The sequence below is a fragment of the Saccopteryx leptura genome, chromosome 3, assembly GCF_036850995.1.
Source record: "Saccopteryx leptura isolate mSacLep1 chromosome 3, mSacLep1_pri_phased_curated, whole genome shotgun sequence".
In the NCBI taxonomy this organism is placed as follows: domain Eukaryota; kingdom Metazoa; phylum Chordata; class Mammalia; order Chiroptera; family Emballonuridae; genus Saccopteryx; species Saccopteryx leptura.
The window spans coordinates 33334074-33359683 of NC_089505.1; the positions used below are offsets into that span (position 1 = coordinate 33334074).

At 39.2% G+C, this 25610-nt stretch overlaps 1 protein-coding gene and 2 pseudogenes across 3 annotated transcripts in view; 2 read left to right on the top strand and 1 right to left on the bottom strand.

Moving 5' to 3' along the window:
- Positions 1-1669: 1669 nt before the first annotated feature.
- Positions 1670-25610, bottom strand: part of TMEM200A (transmembrane protein 200A) — a 76220-nt gene continuing 52279 nt past the window's right edge. For all 3 annotated transcript variants that reach the window (XM_066373246.1, XM_066373245.1, XM_066373247.1), the window contains one exon: positions 1670-4614. In XM_066373246.1, coding sequence (XP_066229343.1) covers positions 3097-4599 — 1503 coding nt within the window. In that variant the 5' untranslated portion in view covers positions 4600-4614 and the 3' untranslated portion in view covers positions 1670-3096. The remainder of the gene's footprint in view (positions 4615-25610) is intronic.
- Positions 23032-24108, top strand: LOC136398143 (radixin pseudogene; annotated as a pseudogene).
- Positions 24258-24988, top strand: LOC136397218 (dnaJ homolog subfamily A member 1 pseudogene; annotated as a pseudogene).

Sequence of the window (25610 nt, forward strand, 5' to 3'; positions counted from 1 at the left end):
CAATAGCACACCTCATGTTTGGGGCTTCAATGTATCTTTCCGAATGTCTGCATTGAAGCCCTAACCCCCTGTACCACATAATGCAACTATATTTGGAAACAAGAAAGGCCTTTAAAAATGGTGATTAAGGTAAAAATAAGACTACAGATGGGGCTCTAACCCAGTATGACTGGTGTCCTTATAAGAAGGAGATACCAGAAATATTCATGCACAAAAGGAAGGCCACGTGAGGATACAGAGAAGAAAGCCACCCACAAGCCAAAGAGAGAGGCCTCAGGAGAAACCAACCACCTGGATTTTGGACTTCTAGCCCCCATATTTCTGAAAAAAACAACAACAAAAAACCCAAATTTTAGGATGTAAGCCACTCACTGTGTGGCATTTTGTTATGACAGCCCCAGCAAACCAATATACCCCAAGAGAGGCCTTAGGAATCTAACATGGTAGCCAGCCCATGATCCCAAATCTTGAAGTTTCCCACAAGAAGAAATGGAATTTGAATAATTTTTAATATTTACAAAAGCCTAAGGGAAATGTACAAAATAGTCTAATTAAAATTCCAATATAGTAACATCAATTATCTTGTATTCATCTGAAGCTTTAATTACAGCATGTGTGTTTGATTAATTTAAAATGAGAAAATTGTTTATCATTTAATAAATTTGATTTGTTTAGTAAATGAAAAAACTCCATTTTTTTGACGGAGAGAGGTTGAACAAGAATCACAACTTTAAGCCCTAATTTCTTTGACTTAGACCCTCTAAGGCCCATGCAGTTTAATCCTCTTCAAATTGATAGAGCTCTTTCAGGAGTAAACGGAGCAAATTACATGGTTTTAGTGATTTGTCACATCAGGGGTATTGAGAGACATTGTTTTTAAATCTGTATCAATGACTTTTGCTAGATACTATATATCTGGTTATTTTTCTGAAAGTCCAAGAAGTTTTACATGAAAATGATCCAAAGTGTATTAAGGTTCTCCATAGGAACTGAGCCAATAGGGTACATCTAGATATATACAGGAGATTATTATAAGGGATTGGCTCATGTGATTGTAGAGGTCAAGAAGTGCCATGAACTTCCATCTGCAAGCTAGAGATCCAGGAACAAAGATGTTATAATTCCATTTCAAACCTGAATATTGAGAATCCGGGGAGCCAATGGTGCATTCTCTAGTCCAAGGGCAAGAGACAATGGATGCTCCAGTTTACATTTGCTCTTTCTCTGCCTTTTTATTCTATTTGGTCCCTTAATACCTTGGATGATGTTCATTCAAAATGGTGAGGACAATCTTCTTTACTCAGTCATGAATTAAAATGCTCATCTTTTCTGGAAACACCCTCACAAACACACTTAGAAATATAGGAATCCCTTAGCTTAGTCAAGATGACACGTGAAATTAACCATCACACCAAGGGAACAAAATATGGAAATAGCCTAATTAAATAGGTGAATGGACCTACCTCTCTAATCTAACAGAGGCAAAATAGAAAAGCCACAGCACCCAATACATGTAGTAGGGTATTCACCACCTTCTATAGAATGTCTGAAAATTTGAAAAACAATATTTTAAACAGAAATCTATATGCATTTTGTTTTTAAAAAATTATAGCAAATGTTTGAAGAACACAAATTTCTATTAAGAACAGAAGTTTAATAAATGCTTTATAGTAAAATATTGAGCCCGCTCTATTATAATACACAGGCTTGATGTTCTAACAAGTAACACTGTGCCTCAGATTCATGATGCCAACGCAAGATGAAATTGTGCAAACCTACAAATAGAAATACATCTTCCTCCTCTTCTTCCACAACTGCAATACTGATGATCAGAAATCTTTAGGCATTGGGCAAAACCTGCAAAGTTTCCTGAGTATTCCATTAAACAATTTTTATATATTACCTTAATGGAAAACATGAAAAAATCCCAATGGAAACTCCATTTTAATATTTATTATTTTCAATAACTGAGAACCACAATCCCCCAAAATGTATTATACCATAAGAAAGTCTTTGGAGTATAAGACTCTCCAGCACAAGGTAAATTTCAAGGCAATTTATCAAAGACTGAATTTTCTTAAATCACCAAACTAGGGATATGCAAAGATCAAAAGAAATGTCAAAGTAAACTGACAATTTTCCAAATGACAAAATCTAAAAAAATATTGGGAAAAATAAGAATGTGAAAATGACTGGCTATTGAATGATAATAGAGATGGCTAGCAAAAGGTACTGAGACTAGTTAGCATTAACTAGCATATAATGTATTCCCATTCATTCGTCAACATTTTCCTCATTACATTATAATTTAAGGTAACATTTCTAAAAACTTAATAGGTCTATTTATTTTTCAAGTCATTTGCAAGGAAATTTCGATTTTGGATTACCTAAAGTTATAGCTGATAGCGTTTTTATTATCTACCTCTAAGAATATCTCGCATTCTCAGCCATGGCTCTTAACTATATGGTTTCTTGATGAAACATTGCTAAACTAGAAATGATGTTGAAAAAGAATACCTAACTACCAGCATAACAAGTTCATATCAATTAGCTCATATAGAACTAAACCAATTCCTATTATTTAGCTTGCACAGAAGTTAGATCTTTTTTTCCTTCTAAATAATCTAACCAATCCCATATAAAAAGTAATTATTCAGAACAGCACACCTAAGATTTTCACTCCTACTCACTTATAAATATATACTGAGGCTTGGGCCTGGATTTGGTACTTCTAGTCCACACTGTGGCTCCCCACCTTTTCCAAACTGGACACTTCATTTCATGAATACGAAATGAGAGAACTTAAAAGTAAAGAAAATCAGCTTTAATTCAGGTAGATGTATTTTGTATTCATATTAATAAAAGAGATCATGCTTTCAAAGGAATGGGGGGGAAAAACTATATGTGATAATACAGAGTACTGCAATCTTAGAAACCCAAACACACAACTATCTCCATTACAGAATTAAGCAGCCAGGTCTAACACACTACGAACCATTTGATAAAAATGCTTATAACCAATGCTTTAACAAGGAAACACTGCTGAAAATAGTTTTAAAATATATAGCCTTTAAAATATGTTTGTTTGTTTTTACATTAAAACCTTGTTTCAGAAGTTCCCCGCTTTAGGTTGTTACTCAAAAACTCATCATGTTCAAAACTCAAATTATTGTGAGATCTTGAAATCATAAGCAGCTTCTCCTTATTGGTAAAGTCTTTTCTGATGGCAGCCTGGGGCACAAGCAACCTCTCCATCGGGTCCTCCTTGTTCTCTAGTTTCACGTACCCTTTGCTGTTGCTTCGATCCAACCGAGGCCAGCTTGGATGTTTCCGTTGTTCAGCCTGAACAACAGTGAGGGTGGAGGGACGTCGGTCTAAGTCTAAAGATTTTGAATGGGATGAAAGCAAATGCAAGGATGTGTTGGACCCAAACTGTCTTCTAGCCGCCCCAGGAGACAAGAGCTGTCCAGCCCCGGGTCCCAGGGCCACGGAGGACTTGTACTGACTGGACAGCGCCTCCCCAATGGAATTATTCCTCGGGAGCGCCATGCTGACCATGCTGACTGGCTGGAAGGACGCACCGGCGTTGGGCAGAGGGACCGCCAGGGAATCCATGGACAAATTCCGCGACCGGCTTTTGAGGTGGTCGGCGTCCTCGGTGATGTTATCTATACTGGGCTCATCGATGACACAGTTATTAAGTTTGATCACAGGCAGCGTGAAAGCGCTGACGGATGACGACACGATGGACTTGGTTTCACATTTTTTAGAGCCGCCGGTCTTATTCTCATCGGTTGTCTTGGAAGGAGGTGGACAGAGGCCAAAGACGGAGACAGAGCTGTCGGAGAGCAAAGGGGGCCTAAGGGGGCCCAGACTCTCGTTTTCATTCAGCCCAAGCTCATCCTCTTCCACAGAGCTGTCCATCCGGAAACTGCCCCTGAAGCCCGAGAAGGAGGTGACGGTGTTGGCCGCCAGGTGGGAGGCACAGGGGCTCCCGTTCTGCCTCGCGTCCGCGTCTCCCAGCACGCCGGTGTAGACGCCGGTGTAGACGCCGTTCACGAGCTTCTGCTCCTTGACTCGCAGCGTGTGGATGTCGATGACGGTGGAGTAGATGTCGCGCATGTGTATGATCTTGGTTTCTTTGTCACGGTTCTCGTGAAGAATGGCGTTCGCGCAGATGAAAATGAAAATGCCAATCCCCATGGTGAAGGGGCCGAGCATTTTCATCTTGTCGGAGTGTAAATGCTGCTCGAAGAAGCGGACCACCACGCCGCTCTGGTTCTGAAGGGCCCGCGTCGCGTTGGTTGTCAGCGTCGTCTCGGCATCGATGAAATGTTCTTTTTGGGGCCAATAACCAAGGACTGCCATGGCAATGCCTACAATGGAAATAAGCACTCCTAAAATGAGGAAAAAACCAGAGGGGGAATAAAGGCGGATTTTGCCTCGGACAACCACGACGTCAGCCCGCGGCCGACGCCGGACCGGCTTCTGCTCCTGGGCAGCGGGCGAAGGGCTGAGGTTGACGTGCTGCTGCGATCGGGCGGAGTCTTGCCTTTTCAAGGCGGCCAGGCCGGTGATCACTCCCCCAGTCGCTATCATGGCTCGTCTTTTATTCTGAAAAGAAGGGAAAAAGGTCATCTAAACATATTTTGAGGTGTGCTCATCAATTCAACAATTGTTTATATATTTTTGTTGCTATTTCATATAATGAAATGTAGCAGAAGAATAGCTTTTTAACTGAGATAGTTTAGGTAAAAGTCTTATTTATTGACTTCTATAAAATCCTGGAGGTTTCCTTTTTTGGCTCAGTTAGTGTTTCTATTATTAATAAAATGTAAGCTCAAGATATATTCTTCTTATAAAATTATTATTTATTATATAAAATAGTTCCCTGGTCAAAATCATAAAAACCTCTCTCTTTCTCTCTCTCTCTCACACACACAATATCTTCATTATCTGTGTTATTTGAAAAAAATGGAAAAATCCAGAACACTTAATAGGCCCAATGCAAACAAGCACTAGACTTAAAAGGAGAATATATTCCAGCAGCTCATGGTCCTAAGATCACTTTTGTGAAAGTCACCTATGTACTCTTTTTTTTTTTTTTTGTATTTTTCTGAAGCTGGAAACGGGGAGAGACAGTCAGACTCCCGCATGCGCCCCACCGGGATCCACCCGGCACGCCCACCAGGGGCGATCTAGCGCCTGGGGCAGAGGCCAAGGAGCCATCCCCAGCGCCCGGGCCATCTTTGCTCCAATGGGGCCTTGGCTGTGGGAGGGGAAGAGAGAGACAGAGAGGAAGGAGGGGGGGCGTGGAGAAGCAAATGGGCGCTTCTCCTATGTGCCCTGGCCGGGAATCGAACCCGGGTCCCCCACACGCCAGGCCGACGCTCTACCGCTAAGCCAACCGGCCAGGGCCACCTATGTACTCTTAAACTCCCACATTTAATTTTTTAATTCTCATCTTCCTTACTTCTCTGTTTCCATGGATATTACTGACTCCTCCTTTCTTGAACCTTTTGTCCAGGCCTTCAGGGTCCTGTCTTCTGGCCCTGCCCTGACCACACTAATTCCATTTTGGCTCATCTTTCCTCATCTAAAAGTAGACCACCATCCCCTGAGGGTTCTGTCCTTGGCCATCTCCTCTATACACTCTCCCTTGGCATTCATATCCACTCCTACACCTTCCACCACCATACTAATGATTCCCAAGTCTGTATTTCAAATTATAGCCTGAGTTTCAATTTCACATTTCCAGCTCTCTGGTGGGGAACATTCATGCACCACTAGCAAAGCTGAACTCGCCTTCTACCAGCACTACTTATCTTTTTCAATGGTGTCAGTTATCAGGCTTGATTCTTCATTGTTATTTTAACTCCTCCCTTTCTTCTTCCTCCCATCTTCTAATCAAGTTCTAAATCTTGAAATTTTTACTACATGACCTCTCTTAATTCTACCCTCCACCCCATTCCAACCTACTCTTCCCAGCTCAAAGCAGCTCTTACTAACTCCTAACTCTTACTAGACCATGGTAATAACCTCTCAACTGGTCTTCCAAACTCTAGCTTCTCTTCCTCCACAGTCAAGCTTGCACACTGAAAGCAGATTAATTACCCTAAAACACAGGTCTGAAGTTGTTTAAAGAGTAGGATAATGGATAAGATATTCTCTACCACCTACCAAAGTTTAATCTGGGATCTGGGATTTCAAACCCCTGGAATTTAGCTTTAACTGTAACTGCTCCTTCTCATTTACATAAAACTAAAACCCAACTATTTCTACATTATACTATTTCTTAATCCTTTTTTATTTAATTTATTCATTTTAGAGAGGAGACAGAGAGAGAGAGAGAAAGGGGGGAGGAGCAGGAAGCATCAACTCCCATAAGTGCCTTGACCAGACAAGTGCAGGGTTTTGAACCGGCAACCTCAGCATTCTAGGTCAATGCTTTATCCACTGCGCCACCACAGGTCAGGCCTTATACTATTTCCCGGACTTTGTTAATAACGTTTCATCCCCTTACCACTCCCCCACAATTTCCCATATTGACATCTAGCTAGTCATCAAAGCTCTTATTCCACTCCCTTTGTAAAACCTTTTCTGACTGACTCAGCAAACCTCACATGAGCTCTCATTCCTCAGAGCTTTTTAGCGAGTTTTCTACAGCACTAACTATATTAGAAGGTCTTAGTTCTTCCATGTTTTTTAGTCAAACATCAAGTTTAATTCACAATTTTATCACCAGGAAAAATTACTACAGTACCTTGCACATAGCCACTGTTCAAGACATATTTGCTAACATGCTCAATAAGGAAGTAATTCTTCTGAGATCTGCTGAATGATCATCATATTAGGATACTAAATTCCCTAGTTAAAAACATCAACAAAATTAATACCAAAACAAAAACTAGCATTTTTTGAGCTCTTAAAATATTTGTCATTATTTGTCTTGAAGAGTTCTCAAACTGCCAAATCTGGCTGGTAGGAAACAGAGGATATTTTAAGACCCACAAGGTCTCTGGCAAATTTCTGAGAGGGTTTCTTCATGGCATCAAATGTCTTGCAAAATCAAGCTCTTCTTCTAAATTTCTATTTATGATTTCTGACTTATGTTTAAATGACAGCATTGTGGATGGTATCTATAAAGTTTTAGCTAGCTGACCAAGCTGGTGACTAAATCCAGCCTTCATTAGAGCTGTCTGTAACAAGGACAAAAACAGTTTAATATTCAAAGAACAAATTGTATTGCAACCCACAGCTCTAGTCTATAAAATTTATCAAAGTATATGTATTCCAGTTTAAAACTTTTCTTAGACCTTGGCTGAAATAAAACGTACTGTCAGCTCATGATTTCTTAAATCAAAACCGTTTTAAATGTTTGAATGAAATGCTTAGATTAGATAGCGGCCATCTCACTCAGCTATTCCCATATGGCAGGATAAGGATTTACTCCAAAATCCTTCTGAATAGAATGAAAACAAGGGCATCAGGCTTTCATCTGGTTTAATAACAACAACCCCCATAAATTATCATTCCACACCCATCCTTAGTCCTCTCCCACTTGTTAAAGCATTTTCTGCAGGCTGTGCCATTTTCCATTCCTGAGGCTGACAGAGGAAAGGGCTGAAAATGATATATATATATATATATATATTTTTTATTTTTGAAAGATAATGGAACTGGGAGGTGGAAAAGAGTGACGAGAGACTGAGCTCCTTTTTGAACAAGCAAAGCAGGTTAGACCAGGCATAAAGAAAAAGCAAGGGTGGTTTAAGAGTATGAAAACTTATAAAAAATAAAACGAGAAAAGACTCCTGGAGGAGTTTAGAAATAAAAAAATCAAATTGGGAGAAATCAAAGCATCTCACAGCTTCTTCAACCAGTATACCCTGGCTAGTCCTGGCAGGGGCGCCCAGACACGCAGGATTAGCGAAATTGGGTGGGGAGCTCTTGTCCTCCTTTGATTCCATCGGGAGGCAATTCAACACTGTGAACCTCTATTGTGACTCAAGGACCCAGCTAGGAGGGGAAAGCCGAGGAGTGCAAACTCAAGTCACTGCTTCAAAGAGCTTAGAACCAAGGGAAGGAGCTATTATATCTACTTAAAACACAATGAGAGAACTCCTAATATGAAATTTTCAATTAGGGAGGACCTTTGCAACGGGCTTCAAGGCAGGCAATAGCATTCTAACTCTTAAAAATGAAGTGAATAGGGTTTCAGGTAAGAAAGGCAGGATAAGAGAGCTCTGGCCTGCCTTAAGCACATAGCTCAGCATTGGGGGAGGCAACCAGATAAGGCTAGAAAGGAAAAGAGGGACAGGTTTGGAAGTTGAGAAGTGTCACATGGCAAGGCTTGAAATGTACACTCATATGCGACGGAGTTGGGGTAAGACACAAATTAATCTCAATTTGTAGATAAAAGCAGTCATGCAGGACTGATCCTGGGAACCAGCACAAGGACACTAAGGGCAGTTAGTTATACAATATGAAACCTAGTGAAATTTTATAGCCTAGAGGAAGTGAATGCACGGGCCTCTGCATCTTCAAACTGTAACTATCGTCCACTTGGTCCAGTTTGTTCACAATAAGCAAAAACAGCCTAAACCTACTTTTTAGTTTATACTGCAAGGCATATCCGATACATTTACCACTTTTTTTTAGGAGAGGGGGAGGAACATAGGGACCCAGTTAACTACAGTCTCCTATTGTAATGTGTGGTCAAATTTTTAGTTCAGAACTCGGATGAAATGCTAAGAAAACTTAGCATTCTTCCAAGTTTTAATAATAACTAACAGTAATGACACTGACACAGAGACACACATTGCTTATGGTCAGGCATGGCTCTAAGTGCTTTAGGTATCAGAACATACATATTCTCACAATGCTGGCGGTTGCTATAATCATTGTGATCTCCACTTTGCGGATGAGAGAGCTGAAGCTGAATGAGGTTAGATCACACCCCTCAGGTCACAAAGCTCAGGGCTGACCTCCATGTTGGCTTTCACTGATGCTTTCCTTTCCCAGTCAGTTCTATTTATTTTGATTCCTGTTTCCATCAGAACACTGGATTATTTATTTATTTATTTATTTATTTTACAGAGACAGAGAGAGAGTCAGAGAGAGGGATAGATAGGGACAAACAGACAGGAACAGAGAGAGATGAGAAGCATCAATCATCAGTTTTTCTTTGCAAAATCTTAGTTGTTCATTGATTGATTTCTCATATGTGCCTTGATCATGGGGCTCAGCAGACCGAGTAACCCCTTGCTCGAGCCAGTGACCTTGAGTCCAAGCTGGTGAGCTTTGCTCAAACCAGGTGAGCCCACACTGAAGCTGGCGACCTCGGGGTCTCGAACCTGGATCCTCTGCATCCCAGTTCGACGCTCTATCCACTGCGCCACTGCCTGGTCAGGCAGAACACTGGATCTTAAGGAATGTTCTTCACCTTTAAAACTTTGACTATGGACCAATGAACTGCTATTTCTCAAATCACACCAACCACGTGGGAAAAACCACTGGAGGAAGATCAGGTTAAAGGCTGTCCCTGGGAGAGCAGCGGGCCCCTCCCATATGCTGTAGGCTCATAGCAGATGCTCCACCCCCACACTCCCCCTCTTCACTCTCCACCATTCCTGACAGGGCCTGGCCAAGACTTATTTCATCCCAGTTCTGAACGAAAAATTTAACTACACCGACTTTCATTTTGTTAAATCAAGCAGAATTTTTGCTGCTCAATCTCTGGATTCAAAGCTTCACCCAAATTTTTGGGACTTGAGGAAAGCTCTGTGGCATTCCACTTAGAGATATTCTCCCAGGTGGACATTGTCAATTTGTGTAAATATTCATTCATATAAAGGTAAAAACTGATGTCTGCTGGTGCAATAGATAGAGGGCTCCAAATGTGTTTCCTGGCCCAAAGAATATAATGATCAGCAACTATCTTTCTGAGGAGGTAATTTGACTAGTTATAAATAAACCTAACTAGGGGGTCAGCCATACTGTTTCCACATTCTCATGATTCTTATGATTTTATCAAAAGCCAAATGAGAAAACAGATATGCATATATTCTTATGTCAACAACCAAAAAATAAAGTAATTTAGGTTAAGTCTTGGCTACTTATTAATCATCCTATTTCCCATTCCCAGTGTCCATAAAACAGCCACAGTTTTGCTAGCAACAGCCATCAAAACTGGCAGCTTAAACTTTGCACGACACTCCTTGCTCACTGTGCAAAGCAGGGTCCTTCAGGACTGTCCCGGGGCCTTTGCCATCGAACCCGTTTATCACAGAGCTCAGAAATCATCACTAGGAATTCACCCTCATTTGTTGCCTTTCTCGGGGCAGTGGTGAACCCTTGCAGTCATTCAAGTGCTCTGTAACAGTCTACTCTCCTACCTCGGGCTCACCTTCCCTCTGGACCATGTTTCTCTTACTCCTTTCAGCCAAACAGCTCTTTCTTTGAGAAACCTTCTGCCTGTGTGTCAAGTGTTGACTACACCATCCCACCTAATCCTCAGGCTTAGTCTCTCCTATTCCCGCTCTAATAACAAGTTTTAAAGCCTTATTGTTGTTGTCCTTTACCCTTTTTACAAGCATAAGCACAGTCTGGAATTTGCTTTTCATGACATTAATCCATACCAGTTGTTAGAATTCACACTCATGGAACTTTATTCCTGTACACTTAGGTCCTCTGCTGACCACACTGTAAGTCTACTATACATCAGGCATGGTTCCAGATTCATTCACACACTTATATCTGAGTTGATGCTAAGTCAATGTGTTCATAGAGTTAAGAGACTTTAAGGAGGTTTTGAATTGGACACTTCTGTTATCCAAGTTAAGGACCAGGAATGTTGTCTAAGTTTCAAGTTTTCAGGGTTCTGGCACAATTTTCATTTTTGGTTAAATTGTCCTCTTTCTATTCTTTTTATGCAATCCCAATGCCTTGCAGAGTGACTAAATGTAATAAATGCTAGGGCCCTGGCCGGTTGGCTCAGTGGTAGAGTGTCAGCCTGGCCGTGCAGGAGTCCCGGGTTCGATTCCCGGCCAGGGCACACAGGAGAGGCGCCCATCTGCTTTTTCACCCCTCCCCCTCTCCTTCCTCTCTGTCTCTCTCTTCCCCTCCTGCAGCCAAGGCTCCATTGGAGCAAAGTTGGCCCGGGCGCTGAGGATGGCTCTGTGGCCTCTGCCTCAGGCACTAGAATGGCTCTGTTTGCAACACAGCAACGCCCCAGATGGGCAGAGCATCGCCCCCTGGTGGGCATGCTGGGTGGATCCCGGTCGGGCGCATGCGGGAGTCTGTCTGACTACCTCCTCGTTTCCAACTTCAGAAAAATACAAAAAAAACAACAATAAAAAACTAACCTCTGGGGAAAAAAAAATAAATGCTCAGTAAGTTTATCTGTTGACTGTGAATTGACTTAAATATCACTGATTTGTGCTAGAAATGAGGAACACTGATTTCATGGGGTCTAGAGTCCAATGGGAAAGCAGTCAAAGTGCACATGTAAAGAAAACTGTTTTCTATGAATGAGTTATGGAAATACTGAAGAGTGTTCTTCCACACAGTCTGGAGGTATCGAGGGAGACTTCCAAGAAGCAGCAATAATTCTTGAAGGCTTGGCGCCATCAGTGAGGGTCTGCCATGCAGACAGATTCTAATTCATCCTTATCCCTGAGTCTTTCTTCAGAGTCCTTGCCCTATGCTTTATGTTTTCAGTTAAAATGTGCCAATTATTTTTAATATATATGACATTGTATTACTTATGTTTGAATTTTTATTCTTATCTCAAAGTTTTAAAAATTGCCAGAATGTAAGGCTTTCTGCCAAATGGAAGAGGAAATTAATCTATGCCTTCAGGACCAAACAAAAACATTATATAAAAATTTCCATGTGGTACTCACAAATGTTACACATGGAACGATTTTCTGTTCAAGCTAGAACAGTTCTAAGAATTTCTCCCCGATAGACATATTTTCAACTTTCAGAATAGGATTTCTAGTCTATATCCTTTTTTAAAAATTTTTATTGCTTGATTTTAAAGAGAGAGAGGAAGGAAGAGGGAGATAGAGACAAAGAAAGAAACACTGCTTTGTTGTTCCACTCATTTACACATTCACTGGTTAATTCTTTATGTCCCCTGAGTTCCCCCCGCCCCCCCATCAGATCCATAAACGTGAGGTATCACGACAACACTCTAACCAACTGACCTACCTAGCCATAGCTTCTAGTCTAGATCTTTGCCAGGGTTCAAAGAGAAAATGCCTATGGTGACCACCAGTTGAATCATACTGAAGTTGAAAAGATAAGTTAGAATAGAAATCATTTTTCTATGTGTAGTATATGGTTTTGCGCATGGCCACTGAAATCAGAGAAACGGTCACATCTTTGCCTCATCATTTGATAGCCACGCAATCTTGGCCAAGTTGTTTGAAACTCTTCTTGTCTCAGTTCTTCCACCTGTAAGATGTCAAAACTCTCTTTAATATGCAGGATATAGTACGCCCCACTTAATAACCACACTTGAACAAATGACTCCACCTCTTAGAGCCTTCATTTCCTCATCTATAAAATGAGGACAGTAACATAAGATTGTTGTAGAGCAAAGGAAATAATGAATGCAAATCACAGCTCAGTTTCTGGGAACTAAGGTCTACATTAGTGACATCAGCTATTTTTGATTTTAGGTCTTTTTAAGGACAAAATTAAGTAATATATATATATATAATGTTATATATATATATATATATATATATATATATATATATATATATATATATATATATATATATATATAATGTTTATAGTGTTGATTACAGTAAGGTCTCAATAACCAAGCTGCTATTATTAACTCTTCATTGCTCAGTTTTAACTCTTTCATTGCTCAGCTAGACAAACCAAAAATATGTTAAGTAAAAAAATTAATGATGGCTCACTGTATTTGGAAAGGAAGTTATGACTGCAAGTTTGTACTGGGATTTAGAGTCAAAAACTATTTGCGTGGAATGTTTATTTTAGTGGCAGAGCATGAATAATTTGGCAGTTGTGAAAAGGACTTGAGTTTACACAAGAGAGGAGACAGGTGGGGAATATATTATAGAAAGAATAAAGCGTGCCTTTCTTTTTAATTCATTTAACCTGATCAATTCTGCAAAGACCATCCTGTTTCCATTGGGACACCTGGGCATAAAACAGGCTGGAAACAAAGAGGATTACGGGGACTGGGGATATGGGGAGAACAGAAGGTGCCATAAGTGTGATATAAAGTAAAAATATGCAAAATAGTAAAATTTTGTGAAAGAAAGTTTAAGCTATGATTTTATGTACATTCTGAAGGCCTTTGCTGGTCTGTTTTGGAGAGAATGGTTTCTTGATATTCAGTAGTTCTACATTTACATGAATGCTAGAATTCAATGGAGGTATAGAATTTTTTGATAATTAGCACAATGGTAGTTAAGTCATTAAATATAAAATACTGTATCATTTATGGTCAAGTGCCTCCTAAGCATACAGGAAATGCTAGGAGTAGAGCATTCACCTGGAAATCTACACTGTACCTGTTCTTTGTTACTCATGCCTTTCAAACCTGCCACCTTGACAAACTATAAAACAGGGGCCCACACCAGTAATGAGCCAGGTAACAATGATGTGGAGCAATTGTTTTTCAAGGACTAAACCCCCTAACGTCCACAGAACAAAGAAGTCTTCAGGAGGGAAAAGAACAGGTCCATAATGAGCTATCAGACAGAACCTGCTGAGACCCAGTGAGAGACATTTTCCACAGGAGGATATAGAAGAAGTTAGAAGGCTATTACCCCCAAAGTGGAAATATACTTCCCGACTCATGTCCTAATTCTTCAAATCTGGACAAGCTCTTAAAATGACTGTCACTCTCTCTTTTCACTGCATTTCCAGGAATATATCAACTTGAAAGTGGTATCGAGAAGCTACTCCTAAAAAAGTTACATATTTACTAAATGCAGGAAAATAACTGAAATATCCCTGAATAAAGAGCTGAAGCATTTAAAATCACAAATTGAAATTTTTATACAGATCCTTCCTCTGCAGAACACATATAGGAAATTCACTTAGAAGTATGATGACCATGTTTATGGAGACAATATTGGAAAGAGAGATATTAGAAATATTAATATTCATTCTAGTAATTTCAAATGCCTGGAATATTGAAACACACAGTCGACATTCTTAAAGGACAAAGGAAAAAGATGGTGGGCAGTAGTTAGTAATTTTCAATTCCAGTTCCTCCATTTTCTATCAAACACCTTGGATAAGTCTTATCAGTTTTGCAATCACCCAGCTGTGCCAATACTGTTAAAGATGCAACAGATCTTTTTTCTTTATCACAAATAAGGAATCATCTTTAAACAGAGCAGAAACACCATCAAAATGATCAACGAGCTATGTCATTTTTAATCCATAGTAACATACATCAAATTTATTTTTAACTTTTCCACCCAATAGCAGCTCAAGGCTACCACTAGCATGTTTAGAACCCTAGAAAAATATTAGGAAATAGTTCAAGCTACATCATTTCCACTGGAGAATTTTACTTTATTTTTCCATATGTAAAATCTGAGCAAGATTGACCTTAAAGCAAGGTAGAAAGAAAGTGTAAGGGAGAGGCTTATGAGGAATGGCAAGACCAAATTCCTCATCCCTCATAAAATAGAATGAGTCTATTAAGCCTAAAAATACAAAAGTCTACTAGCATTTAAGGGACGTATTCTACAGGTTCTTTAGAGAAAACCTAACAAGGAGGCTGTGGGATGCATGTGACTATTTCTAGTTTCCTCTTCTTCCTTCTCTTCTCCTACTTGTATATGTCAGTAGCAGCAAGGAAAACTCAGGAAAACAAATTGTTACACTTCCAATTTTAAAACATGTATTTGTTGGTCAGTTTGTCTGCCTCTCTTCTCTCTCTTTTTATATGAAGAACTCCTTGTGCTCATGGTAAAATCCCATGTCTCTTCACCCATGGCTTTCCTAGTGCCCTTCCCGAGGTAAACACAGCTTAGAGTTTCCTATATCTATTTCCAGAGAAGACGGAAATGCTTTCTCAGTTGGTTTTAAAATTGATTTATAAAAGCACTTTACATATTGAATAAATATGCTCTCTAGGGGTAATATGTCTGCCAAACATATTTAATTTATATTTTTACCTTTTTAGATTGTATTTTTTTATGAAACAGAAAAATTCAATTGTATGTGTTTAACCTTATCAGTATATTGGTTAATAACTTCATATAACCATTAAAAAAAATTTTTTACAATCTTATATTTTTAAAAATTCCATGTGTTCTTGCAATAAATTTTATGGTCTAACTGCTTACATTCTAATTTTTTGATGTATCTGGAATTTCTTTTTGCATAAGAATCAAGGCTGGTATCTAACAAGTTTATGGGTAATCAATCTCTCCTCCCTGGGTATGGATGCTACTTTCACTACATATCAATTTCATGTATTTGTACTATCTACCAAATCTCATATACATTTGGATAAATATTAAGACCATTCTTTATTTTTTTAATTATTATTTTTTAAATGTATTGGGGCAACATCGGTTAAAAATAGAAACAAACTCATAGATTTAGAGAAAAGACTGACAGCTATCAGAGAGGAGGGGGGTTGGGATGCTGAGTGAAAAAGGTGAAGGGATTTAAGCCCCCCAAAAAACAACACCTCATCTCATAGACACAGACAACAGTATGCTGATTACCAGAGGGAAAGGGGGGTAGAAGAGGGTGAAGGGGAGATAAATGGTGATGGAAGAACACTGAACTCTGGGGGGTGAACACACAACACAGCATACAGATGATGTACTATAGAAGTCTCACCACTTTGTTCTATTAATCTACTAATTTTCCAGAACCAAACTGATTCATAATATGACTATTCATATTGTAGTACATATCTGAATATCTAATAAGATTAGACTATTCTTATTTTCCTTTGTCATAAGTTTCTTATTTATTCTTACACATTTTATGTTGCTTATAAACTTCAGAATTGATTTTCTAAGTCTTGCTAGTATTTTTATTGGGATCATGCCAACTCTCTACATAAACATAAGGAGAACTGACATTGTTATACCAGTGCAGCATTCTTTTATGTCAGTTTTTTAAAACAAGGTCTTTCACATTTTTTGTTTCTTTTTGTTTCCTGGGTTTTTTCCTCACCGGGTTTCCAGTGTCTATTGGTATGTTTTCTTTCACTATCATTTCTGTCTTCAAGTGGTTGTTGTTTGGATGTAGAAAGGCTACTGATTTTTGTGCATTAATTTTGTACTAAGCGACTTTCTTAAACTTGACGGATGTTTTTGTAAAAAACAAGTTTTCAGTTCATTCTCTTACGTGTTCTAGAAATAAAATTATGTCATCCAAGTATAATAATATTCCATTCCCTAATTTTAAATCTACTATTGGTTTTTATCCAGCTGTTCTCACATATTACCCAGAGAGCAAAGGTAAACAAGTAAACAGGAATGACGAGGACGTCCTTGACTCTCTCCTAAATATAATGGGAGCGCCAACTGATTCACCACTGAAGAAGTAGCAATCAATGTCTACTTCACTGTGTTTCGCCATGTATAAGATGCACCTGTTTTGAAAAATTGGGGTCTAAAAACTAGATGCATCTTATACAGTGATTGTAGATTTTTTTTTTTTTACCTGCATTTCCTGCTTCTTTGCTCGAATAAGGAGTTGTATGATTTTTATGATGGATAAAACTTGAGTTCAATAACTTTATGTAATACATTTTTTTTCAAATTTCGGGCCCCAAAATTAAAGTGCGTCTTATACAGGGGAGCATCTTATACATGGAGAAATATGGTATTTAGAGGTTTTACCTAGAATTCCAGGAGATGAAATTAATTGATTCAGAGTTGCTCCTGGAGAGGAGGACAAAGGAAGTGAAGGGAAGAGCAGAAGGGCAAGAGCAGAAAGGGAGAGACAGGGAAAAGCTAGGGACAAAGCAGAGGGAGAGAAGAAGGACCATGCATTGGGGGGAGAAATTATGGATTATCATCGCAAACATTAACTATATGAAATGGTGAATAACTTCTATACATTTTCTATAAAGTCTTTATTTCATCTCTTCTTCTTTTTTTTTACAGGGACAGAGAGAGAGTCAGAGAGAGGGATAGACAGGGATAGACAGATAGGAATGAAGAGAGATGAGAAGCATCAATCATCAGTTTTTTTCGTTGTGACACCTTAGTTGTTCATTGACTGCTTTCTCATATGTGCCTTGACCGCGGGCCTTCAGCAGACGGAGCAACCCCTTGCTCGAGCCAGCAACCTTGGGTCCAAGCTGGTGAGCTTTTTGCTTGAACCAGATGAGCCCGCACTCAAGCTGGCGACCTTGGGGTCTCAAACCTGGTTCCCTCCGCATCCCAGTCCAATGCTCTATTCACTGCGCCACCGCCTGGTCAGGCCATCTCTTCTTTTCAGAAACATTTATAGAAGGACAGAAATTGTCTCCTGGGATGACAAACTCATCTACCAAATCCTGACTCTAACTATGTTAGCTGAAAGAGAATCATTGAGAAGAGGGATAAACTGCATGAGATAGCAGGAAAATAATACAGACAGGAAAGAATGCTCAGCAGTAAAAACAGTTTCAAGGGAGGCCCAACCTAACAACGCAGAGGATAAAACCATGTCTCCAGAAGACCTTATGCAGGATACCACTTTCTTCTAGGGGTCAGTATTTTGGGGTCATGCCTGAGATATTTTTAGTTTCAAATACCTCATAGACTTTATAATGGTTTGCTTCACTGGTCATGTCCTATGAGAGAGAGCTATCAAGAGAAAAACAGAGCAAGACGTTAATAGCCAATTCAAAGAAAAAAAAATACAACTGTCCAGCTAATAAATGAAAAACAGTAAATCAGTATTAAGCAAAGAAATGCAAACTAAAATAATTTCAAAAGTGAAAATATAGCTTCAGGCCCTGGCCGGTTGGCTCAGCAGTAGAGCATCAGCTCGGCATGTGAAAGTCCGGGGTTCAATTCCTAGTCAAGGCACACAGGAGAAGCGCCCATCTGCTTCTCCACCCTTCCACCCCCCCTTTCTCTGTCTCTCTCTTCCCCACCTGCAGCGAAGGCTCCATTGGAGCAAGGTTGGCCTGGGCGCTGAAAGTGGCTCCATGGCCTCCGCCTCAGGTGCTAAAATGGCTTCATTGCAATGAAGCAATGCCCCAGAGAGGCTGCGCATTGCCCCCTGGTGGGCATGCCGGGTAGATCCCGGTCAGGCGCATGTGAGAGTCTGTCTGTCTGCCTCGCCCCCCCCTTCTCATTTTGGAAAAATAAAAAAAAAAAAAAATATATATATATATATATATATATATATATTAGCTTCACCTATTAATTGACAAATATGAATAAAAGAAGGATTGACTATGCTTATTACTGGTGAGGTATAAGGAAATAAACTCTAATAAGCTGTCAATAAGAGGACAAATTGGTACTTTTTTTAAGTTAATTTGGGAATGACTTGTAAAAGTTGAAATGCTCACTCCCTCTCCCCCATTTCACGTCTATGAATGCAGCCTGTAAAGAAACTGATAGTCATGTACATAAAATTATGCACTTCACGCTGTAGTATGGCAACAACTTGGAAACAACTTAAATGCACATCAATGGAAGGCTGGCTAAATCAGTTATGCTGCATCTATATAATGGAAGATGATATAGATATTTAAAGGAATTAGGCCTGGCCTGTGGTGGTGCTGTGGATAAAGAATCGACTTGGAATGCTGAGGTCGCCAGTTCAAAACCCTGGCCTTGCCTGGTCAAGGCACATATGGGAGTTGATGCTTCCTGCTCCTCCCTTCTTCTCTCTTTCTCTTTTTCTCTCCTCTCTCTAAAAATGAATAAAAATCTTTAAAAAATGTTTAATATATGATAAGAAAAAATTTTTACATCATATTTCATAGCCTTTAGAACAAAAAGAAAAGTTGTGTTTATGTCAAGCATGCAGAACACATGTTTGAATATGTACTGAAGTGATGTGGAAGGCAATATCACTCTCTTAACAGTGCTTATGTATTATAAAGAGTGACATTGTGGGCGATTGGTAACACAACACTGCACTATTCACCTTTTTGAAGGAGAATGCCCTGCTTTATTCATTTCCACTTTGAAACTCTAATTAAATACAGAGCAAAAAGGAGGCTGAAGTTGGGAAAATCAGAACAAAAGGCAGACCAACCTGATGCACATTTGGGTAATTAGGTGGGCTGGTTCATTTAAAAACGTGAGAAAAGAGCAAATGGCTAAAATCATTAGACTAAATCAGAAATTCAGGAAGGAGAGACTTACTACCTAAGATACATCATAATCTTAAACACAGAGAACAATTCTGCCTACCTGGGCAACAGCTGTATTTACCGGACACGGGGTAACACAGGATGAATAAAGAATTGGTATCTGCCTTTAGGTAATTTATATCTAGAATGTGCTCAAGGATAATGCTGTGCATTGTGAAGCAAACCCTTTGTCAGGATTGATAAACTTCATCTGTCTGGGTTGCCTGACTTACACAGAGCCCTCCTGGCCTTCAGAGGGGTGTGGCTTTCTTTCCTTAGAGCTCAGTCCTCACTGATGACCTTCAGTTACTCTCGTGTTACAACTTAGACTCATTTATGGACAAGCTCTTCCTTTAGAGAATATCCCGCAACGTTAACATTATTATTCTCACAAAGCATGCAGCCACAGAGGCTGCACGGAGACCTTCAGCTTCACTGTGAGAGAGAAACTGGGCTGGGGCTCAGGAAAGGGAGCTTCCTTGTAACCTGACGCACATCGATGACCTCATCAGGATGACAAAGCAAGACTACATTTTATTTGATTTTCATGTCCTGAAATTTAAGGTGACCAATCGTCCTCCTTTACGGAGGACAGTCCTTCTTTTGTAAGTTTTGTCCTCCCTCGAAAAGTGTCCTCCTACATGTCCTCCTTTTTGATATTGGAAGACTAATCTGTAAATGTCCGTATTCGATTGAAGCTGAGTGATCCATTGCGTGTGATGTGACATATTTGTATCTAAATAAGTACTTTTTTCTTACAATTATTATTAAAAATTAATAGGCATGTAATCATAATTATAATATAAAATATTACAAATGTTTTTATTATGCATTTATCATATTATAGTATATTATGGTTGTAATGAATAAAATGTTTCTTTTATTTACGATATTGTTTTCTTCAATTTAGTTTTGTCCTCCTTTTCATTGTAAACAGTTGGTCACCTTATGAAATTAAATCTCCCCCCTCCATTGACCCTGTTTCATCTGCTGTGTGTAGCACCGGCTGGTGTCCACAGGGACCCAATGGCCACCCCAGGGGTGAGGGTCTGTTGGGCAGGGTCTATGGCAGGAGCAGGTGGAGCCATGGGAGGGAGAGGTCCCTGCACTCAAGGGTTACCCATGCATGCCATTTCCAGGCTTAATCTGAACCTAAAGAAGGTATACTTGCAATGCACTGTTATTGAAGGCATTAACATCCCTGGGGCCTATTTAAGAGTTTAAGTTAAGATTGAGCTGTCTTCTAAATTCACTTGACTTCAACCTGATTTTTGAATGCCTTCAATCTTGATTTTTTTTTCCATCTAAATCAAAACCTATTAGGCTTATAATGAGTTTTGATATATGTATGCTTTATAAAAAACCTACTTAGCATTCTTTTATATTCTTGTGTCTCAGTGGTATCAGATCCACAGACAAACATTACTAAAATTTTCTAAGCATTTTTAAGGTTTGCTATAGTTACATGCTAAACCATAGATTTAATTTGTAGGCTTTTGGAGGTTAAGCAGACATTTGTTGGCTTGTTCACATATTGGCTCATTAAATCCTCAGAACTCTGAGAATTACTTATCAACATCCCCCACATACTGTTGAACTAAGAGTCCAAGAAGATATGTAATTTGTATGCAAGTAACTGTTTTACAGGCCTTCTGACTCAAGTTCTGATTATGCAACTTCTGTAGCCATTACGCTATTCTGAACTGGCAGTATTTTCAAAATGGAAGTGATGTGGAGAATTGAAACTGCTCAGCTTGTTCAGGCTTCAGTACCTTTTGCTTTAAACCATGTATTTTTAGGGTGATTGGATTTTTGTATTACTTTTTAAATGATGACAAGCGCTCTTCTTTTTCCTCAAATCTCCATTAGATCATAAAGTCAAGTAATTAAATAAATCAAACCACATTCTTAATTCTTCCAGAAGGATGTTGATAATTGATTCAAATTTCTAGTTTACTTCGAAAAGCAGAGAATTTCTCTCATCTCCTTTTAGCTCTGCTTGGGCCGTTTTTAATCTGGATCATCATTTATAATCATTTTAACCTTCTACGCTCCGTTGTCTGAGCAATCCCTGCCTGTGATGTTTAACATCTACTTCTGCATTCAACAGATATTTGTTGAACACCGAGTAGGTGCCAGAGCTCCAAAAGTAAAGCCAAACCCCTGTCATCTTAGCAGGCTGAGAGCCTGGAAGCAAGGAGACAGGCCAGTACCAACAATGATGGAAGGATTCACGGGACGAGAAGGTCAAAAGGCGACAGTGATGTTAGGGGTTGGGGGTAGGGGTAGGAATAAGCAGGAGAGATTTCATAAAGAAGGTGATCCTAGAGCTGTCTTCAAAGAAGGGAAGAAGACAGAGACAGAAGGGAATTTCCAGCAAACAGAGGTTACATGAACCACCAGTGTAGCATAAACAGACTCACATGAATTCAGACTGGTTGGGGGTTTAGAGCTAAGAAGCGGAACTTTCTATCCACAATCCCCAAGAAGAGACTGAATTCAGTAGTGAAATCTCTAAGTCTTAATTGCTGGCCAGACCCGTCACTATCCTAGCTTCCCGCACCCAGCGCTGCCTGCTCAATCCATAATCTTGGGTAGTAATTCCTCTCATAAAATAATTGAAGACTATGTTCCTCTCAAAAGGTCATTTTAGGATCTGTTTAGGTTTCAGTGGAATCAGTTGACTAAACTAAAGTGTACAGCTTTACTGAGATCAAAGTAAATATTAGTTAAATAGTGACTTTTTAATAATGACGAATTCCAGAAAGAAAGAAAAAAGTTTTTTCTTGAATCTTTTCTAAGAGAACTGCCAAGGGGTTCAAATTATTTATCTAGAAACTTTAGGGAAAAGAATGAAAATTGAGAAGAAAGAATAAAAAGATCAAAAAGGAGAAAGGAACTAGTGTTTACTGAATTCTCATTTTTTTTTTGTGTGTGACAGAGACAGAGAGAGAGACAGATAGGGACAGACAGACAGGAAGGGAAGAGAGATGAGAAGCATCAATTCTTTGTTGCAGCACCTTAGTTGTTCATTGATTGCTTTCTAATATGTGCCTTGACTGGGGGGCTACAGCAGAGTGAGTGACCCCTTGCTCAAGCTAGCGATCATGGGGTCAAGTCTATGATCCCACGCTCAAGCCAGTGACCCCGTGCTCAAACTGATGAGCCAGTGCTCAAGCAGATGAGCCCGGGCTCAAGCTGGCAACCTTGGGATTTCAAACCTGAATCCTTTGCATCCCAGTCTGATGCTCTATCCACTGCACCACCGCCTGGTCAGGCTGAATTTTTATATTTTTAAGGAACATCTATAATCATGTTTAATCTCCAGTAAAATTCTGTAAAGGAGAAAAAATATTGCCATTTCTTTGAGTTTCAGAAAGGGTAAGTAATTTTCTCAATGCCACACAGCTAATAAGAAAAAGAAGAATGTTTCAAATTAAAGAATATGTGATTTCTCCTTTAGTCACACTGCACACGAACAGAAATAGGAATAAAGGCAGAAGGCATAATTGGAAATGTTGAGAGAAAACAAACAGATGAGGGTGAGAAAAAAAAAGAGTTTATGATTATGAATTTAGAATGCAGTGAGAAAAAAATGTTATTTAAATAAGGACAAAGTATGTCATCTCTGAACTGCATAGCATAGTGCCACACCCTCAGTAACTTGCAGTTGTTGGTTATGGCAAAATGAGTTAAAGAAGGTGACAAAAGGAAGGAAAATGCCAAAACCAATCAATGTAAGAGTAACCACAATGGATGCTGAGCTAGAATTTGCCATCCAGCCCAAATCAACGGGCAAACAACTTTTTGACCAGGTGGTGAAAACAGTAGGTTTGCGTGAGGTCTGGTTTTTTGGGCTGCAGTACGTGGACAGCAAAGGTTATTCTACATGGCTTAAACTAAATAAAAAGGTGACACAGCAAGATGTTAAAAAAGAGAATTCTTTACAGTTCAAATTTAGAGCTAAGTTCTTTCCTGAAGATGTTTCTGAAGAATTAATTCAAGAAATAACCCAGAGACTTTTCTTCTTGCAAGTTAAAGAAGCTATCTTAAATGATGAGATATATTGCCCACCAGAAACTGCAGTCCTTTTGGCTTCCTATGCTGTCCAAGCCAAGTATGGAAATTATAACAAAGAGATTCACAAACCGGGCTACCTGGCTAATGATAGACTCCTACCCCAGCGTGTTTTGGAACAACACAAATTGACAAAAGAACAGTGGGAAAAAAGAATACAGAGCTGGCATGAAGAGCATAGCGGAATGCTAAGGGAAGATTCAATGATGGAATACCTGAAGATTGCACAAGATCTAGAAATGTATGGAGTCAACTATTGTGAAATAAAAAATAAAAAAGGAACTAAATCGTGGTTAGGTGTTGATGCTTTGGGCCTTAATATTTATGAACATGATGACAAGTTAACACCTAAAATTGGTTTTCCCTGGAGTGAAATCAGAAATATTTCATTTAATGATAAAAAATTTGTTATAAAGCCGATTGGCAAAAAGGCACCTGATTTTGTATTTTATGCACCTTGCCTGAGAATCAGTAAGCGGATTTTGGCTTTGTGTATGGGAAACCATGAAATGTACATGCGAAGAAGGAAGCCTGATACTATTGAAGTACAGCAGATGAAGGCTCAGGCCAGAGGGGAGAAGCATCAGAAGCAGTTGGAAAGGGCACAGTTAGAGAATGAAAAGAAGAAAAGAGAAAGAGCAGAAAAGGAAAAGGAAAGAATAGAACAAGAAAAGGAAGAGCTAATGGAACTAATATAGGACATACTTCTTTAAAAATTATCAAATCCCCTCCCCCTCCCTAGGCTATAACGACCCTGCCTTACAGCCTGTCCCCCACACCCAATACAAACTATAAGCAAGCAAACATATATATCATATTTACAAACTTATTTGACCAACACCGAGGTACTGGGATGCAAATAAGAATTCATCAGATAGGCCTGGAATTGTTCAGCAAATTCAGTCTGTGTGCATGGAGCGCCAGGGCCGTGGGGAACGGATCAGTCCTAAAGATAGATGTAAAAGCTGCAATGGAAGAAAGATAGTTAGAGAGAAGAAGATTCTAGAAGTTCATATTGACAAAGGCATGAAAGATGGCCAGAGGATAACATTTCATGGTGAAGGAGACCAACAACCAGGACTGGAACCAGGAAATATTATCATTGTTTTAGATCAAAAAGACCATGCTGTTTTCACTTGGCGAGGGGAAGACCTCTTCATGTGTATGGACATACAGCTGGTTGAAGCACTGTGTGGCTTCCAAAAGCCAGTATCAACTCTTGACAACCGAACCATAGTCATCACCATTCACCCAGGTCAGATTGTCAAGCAAGGAGATATCAAGTGTGTGCTAAATAAAGGCATGCCAGTTTATCGTAGACCATATGAAAGGGTCGCTTAATCATCGAATTTAAGGTAAACTTTCCTGAGAATGGCTCTCTCTCTCCTGATAAACTTTCTTTGCTGGAAAAACTCCTACCTGCAAGGAAGGAAGGTAGAAGAGACTGATGATGAAATGGACCAGGTAGAACTGGTGGACTTGGATCCAAATCAGGAAAGACAGCACCATTACAAGAGAGAAGCATATGAGGATGATGAGCGTCATCCTAGGGGTGGTGTTCAGTGTCAGACATCTTAATAGGGCCAGTGAATAACACTCACTGCTGGCCTACTGAATGAGTGGAGGACTATAATCATAATATGCTCACTACTTGCTATTGTTTTTGTTTTAATATTCAACTATAGTAGTGTTTTAAAAGTAAAATGAAGAATAAACTCAAAAAAACCCAATCAGTTGAAGATTACATTTTCATCTATAAGCATCCTATGAGAAGTATAACTGAGAAAACAACAGCAAAGCTTTTTTTTGTTTGTTAACAATGTTTATATAAAAGTTTTCTCGGTATTTCCAAAGAGCAATTTGGAAACATGTATGTTTTTCTTTAAGTTTTCACACAATGATTTGACTAGTTAAGATATATTCAAATATAGAAACACTACGTAGTCATTTTAAATGTAGGAAATCATTTGTTGACAGGAAGAAATGGTCAATAAATAAGTTAATTGAATATAAAAACATACAATAGAGTAAGCAATTTCATTTGGAGACTATTTTTCCACACACAAACACAGAACTAGAGAACACACACCAAAATGTATACAGCTTTCTATAGTCTACTACTCACTGACCTACATAAATAGTCTTGTTGTAACTAAAGGCCCACAGAAAAATATATACATAAAGAAAATAATCCTGTTAA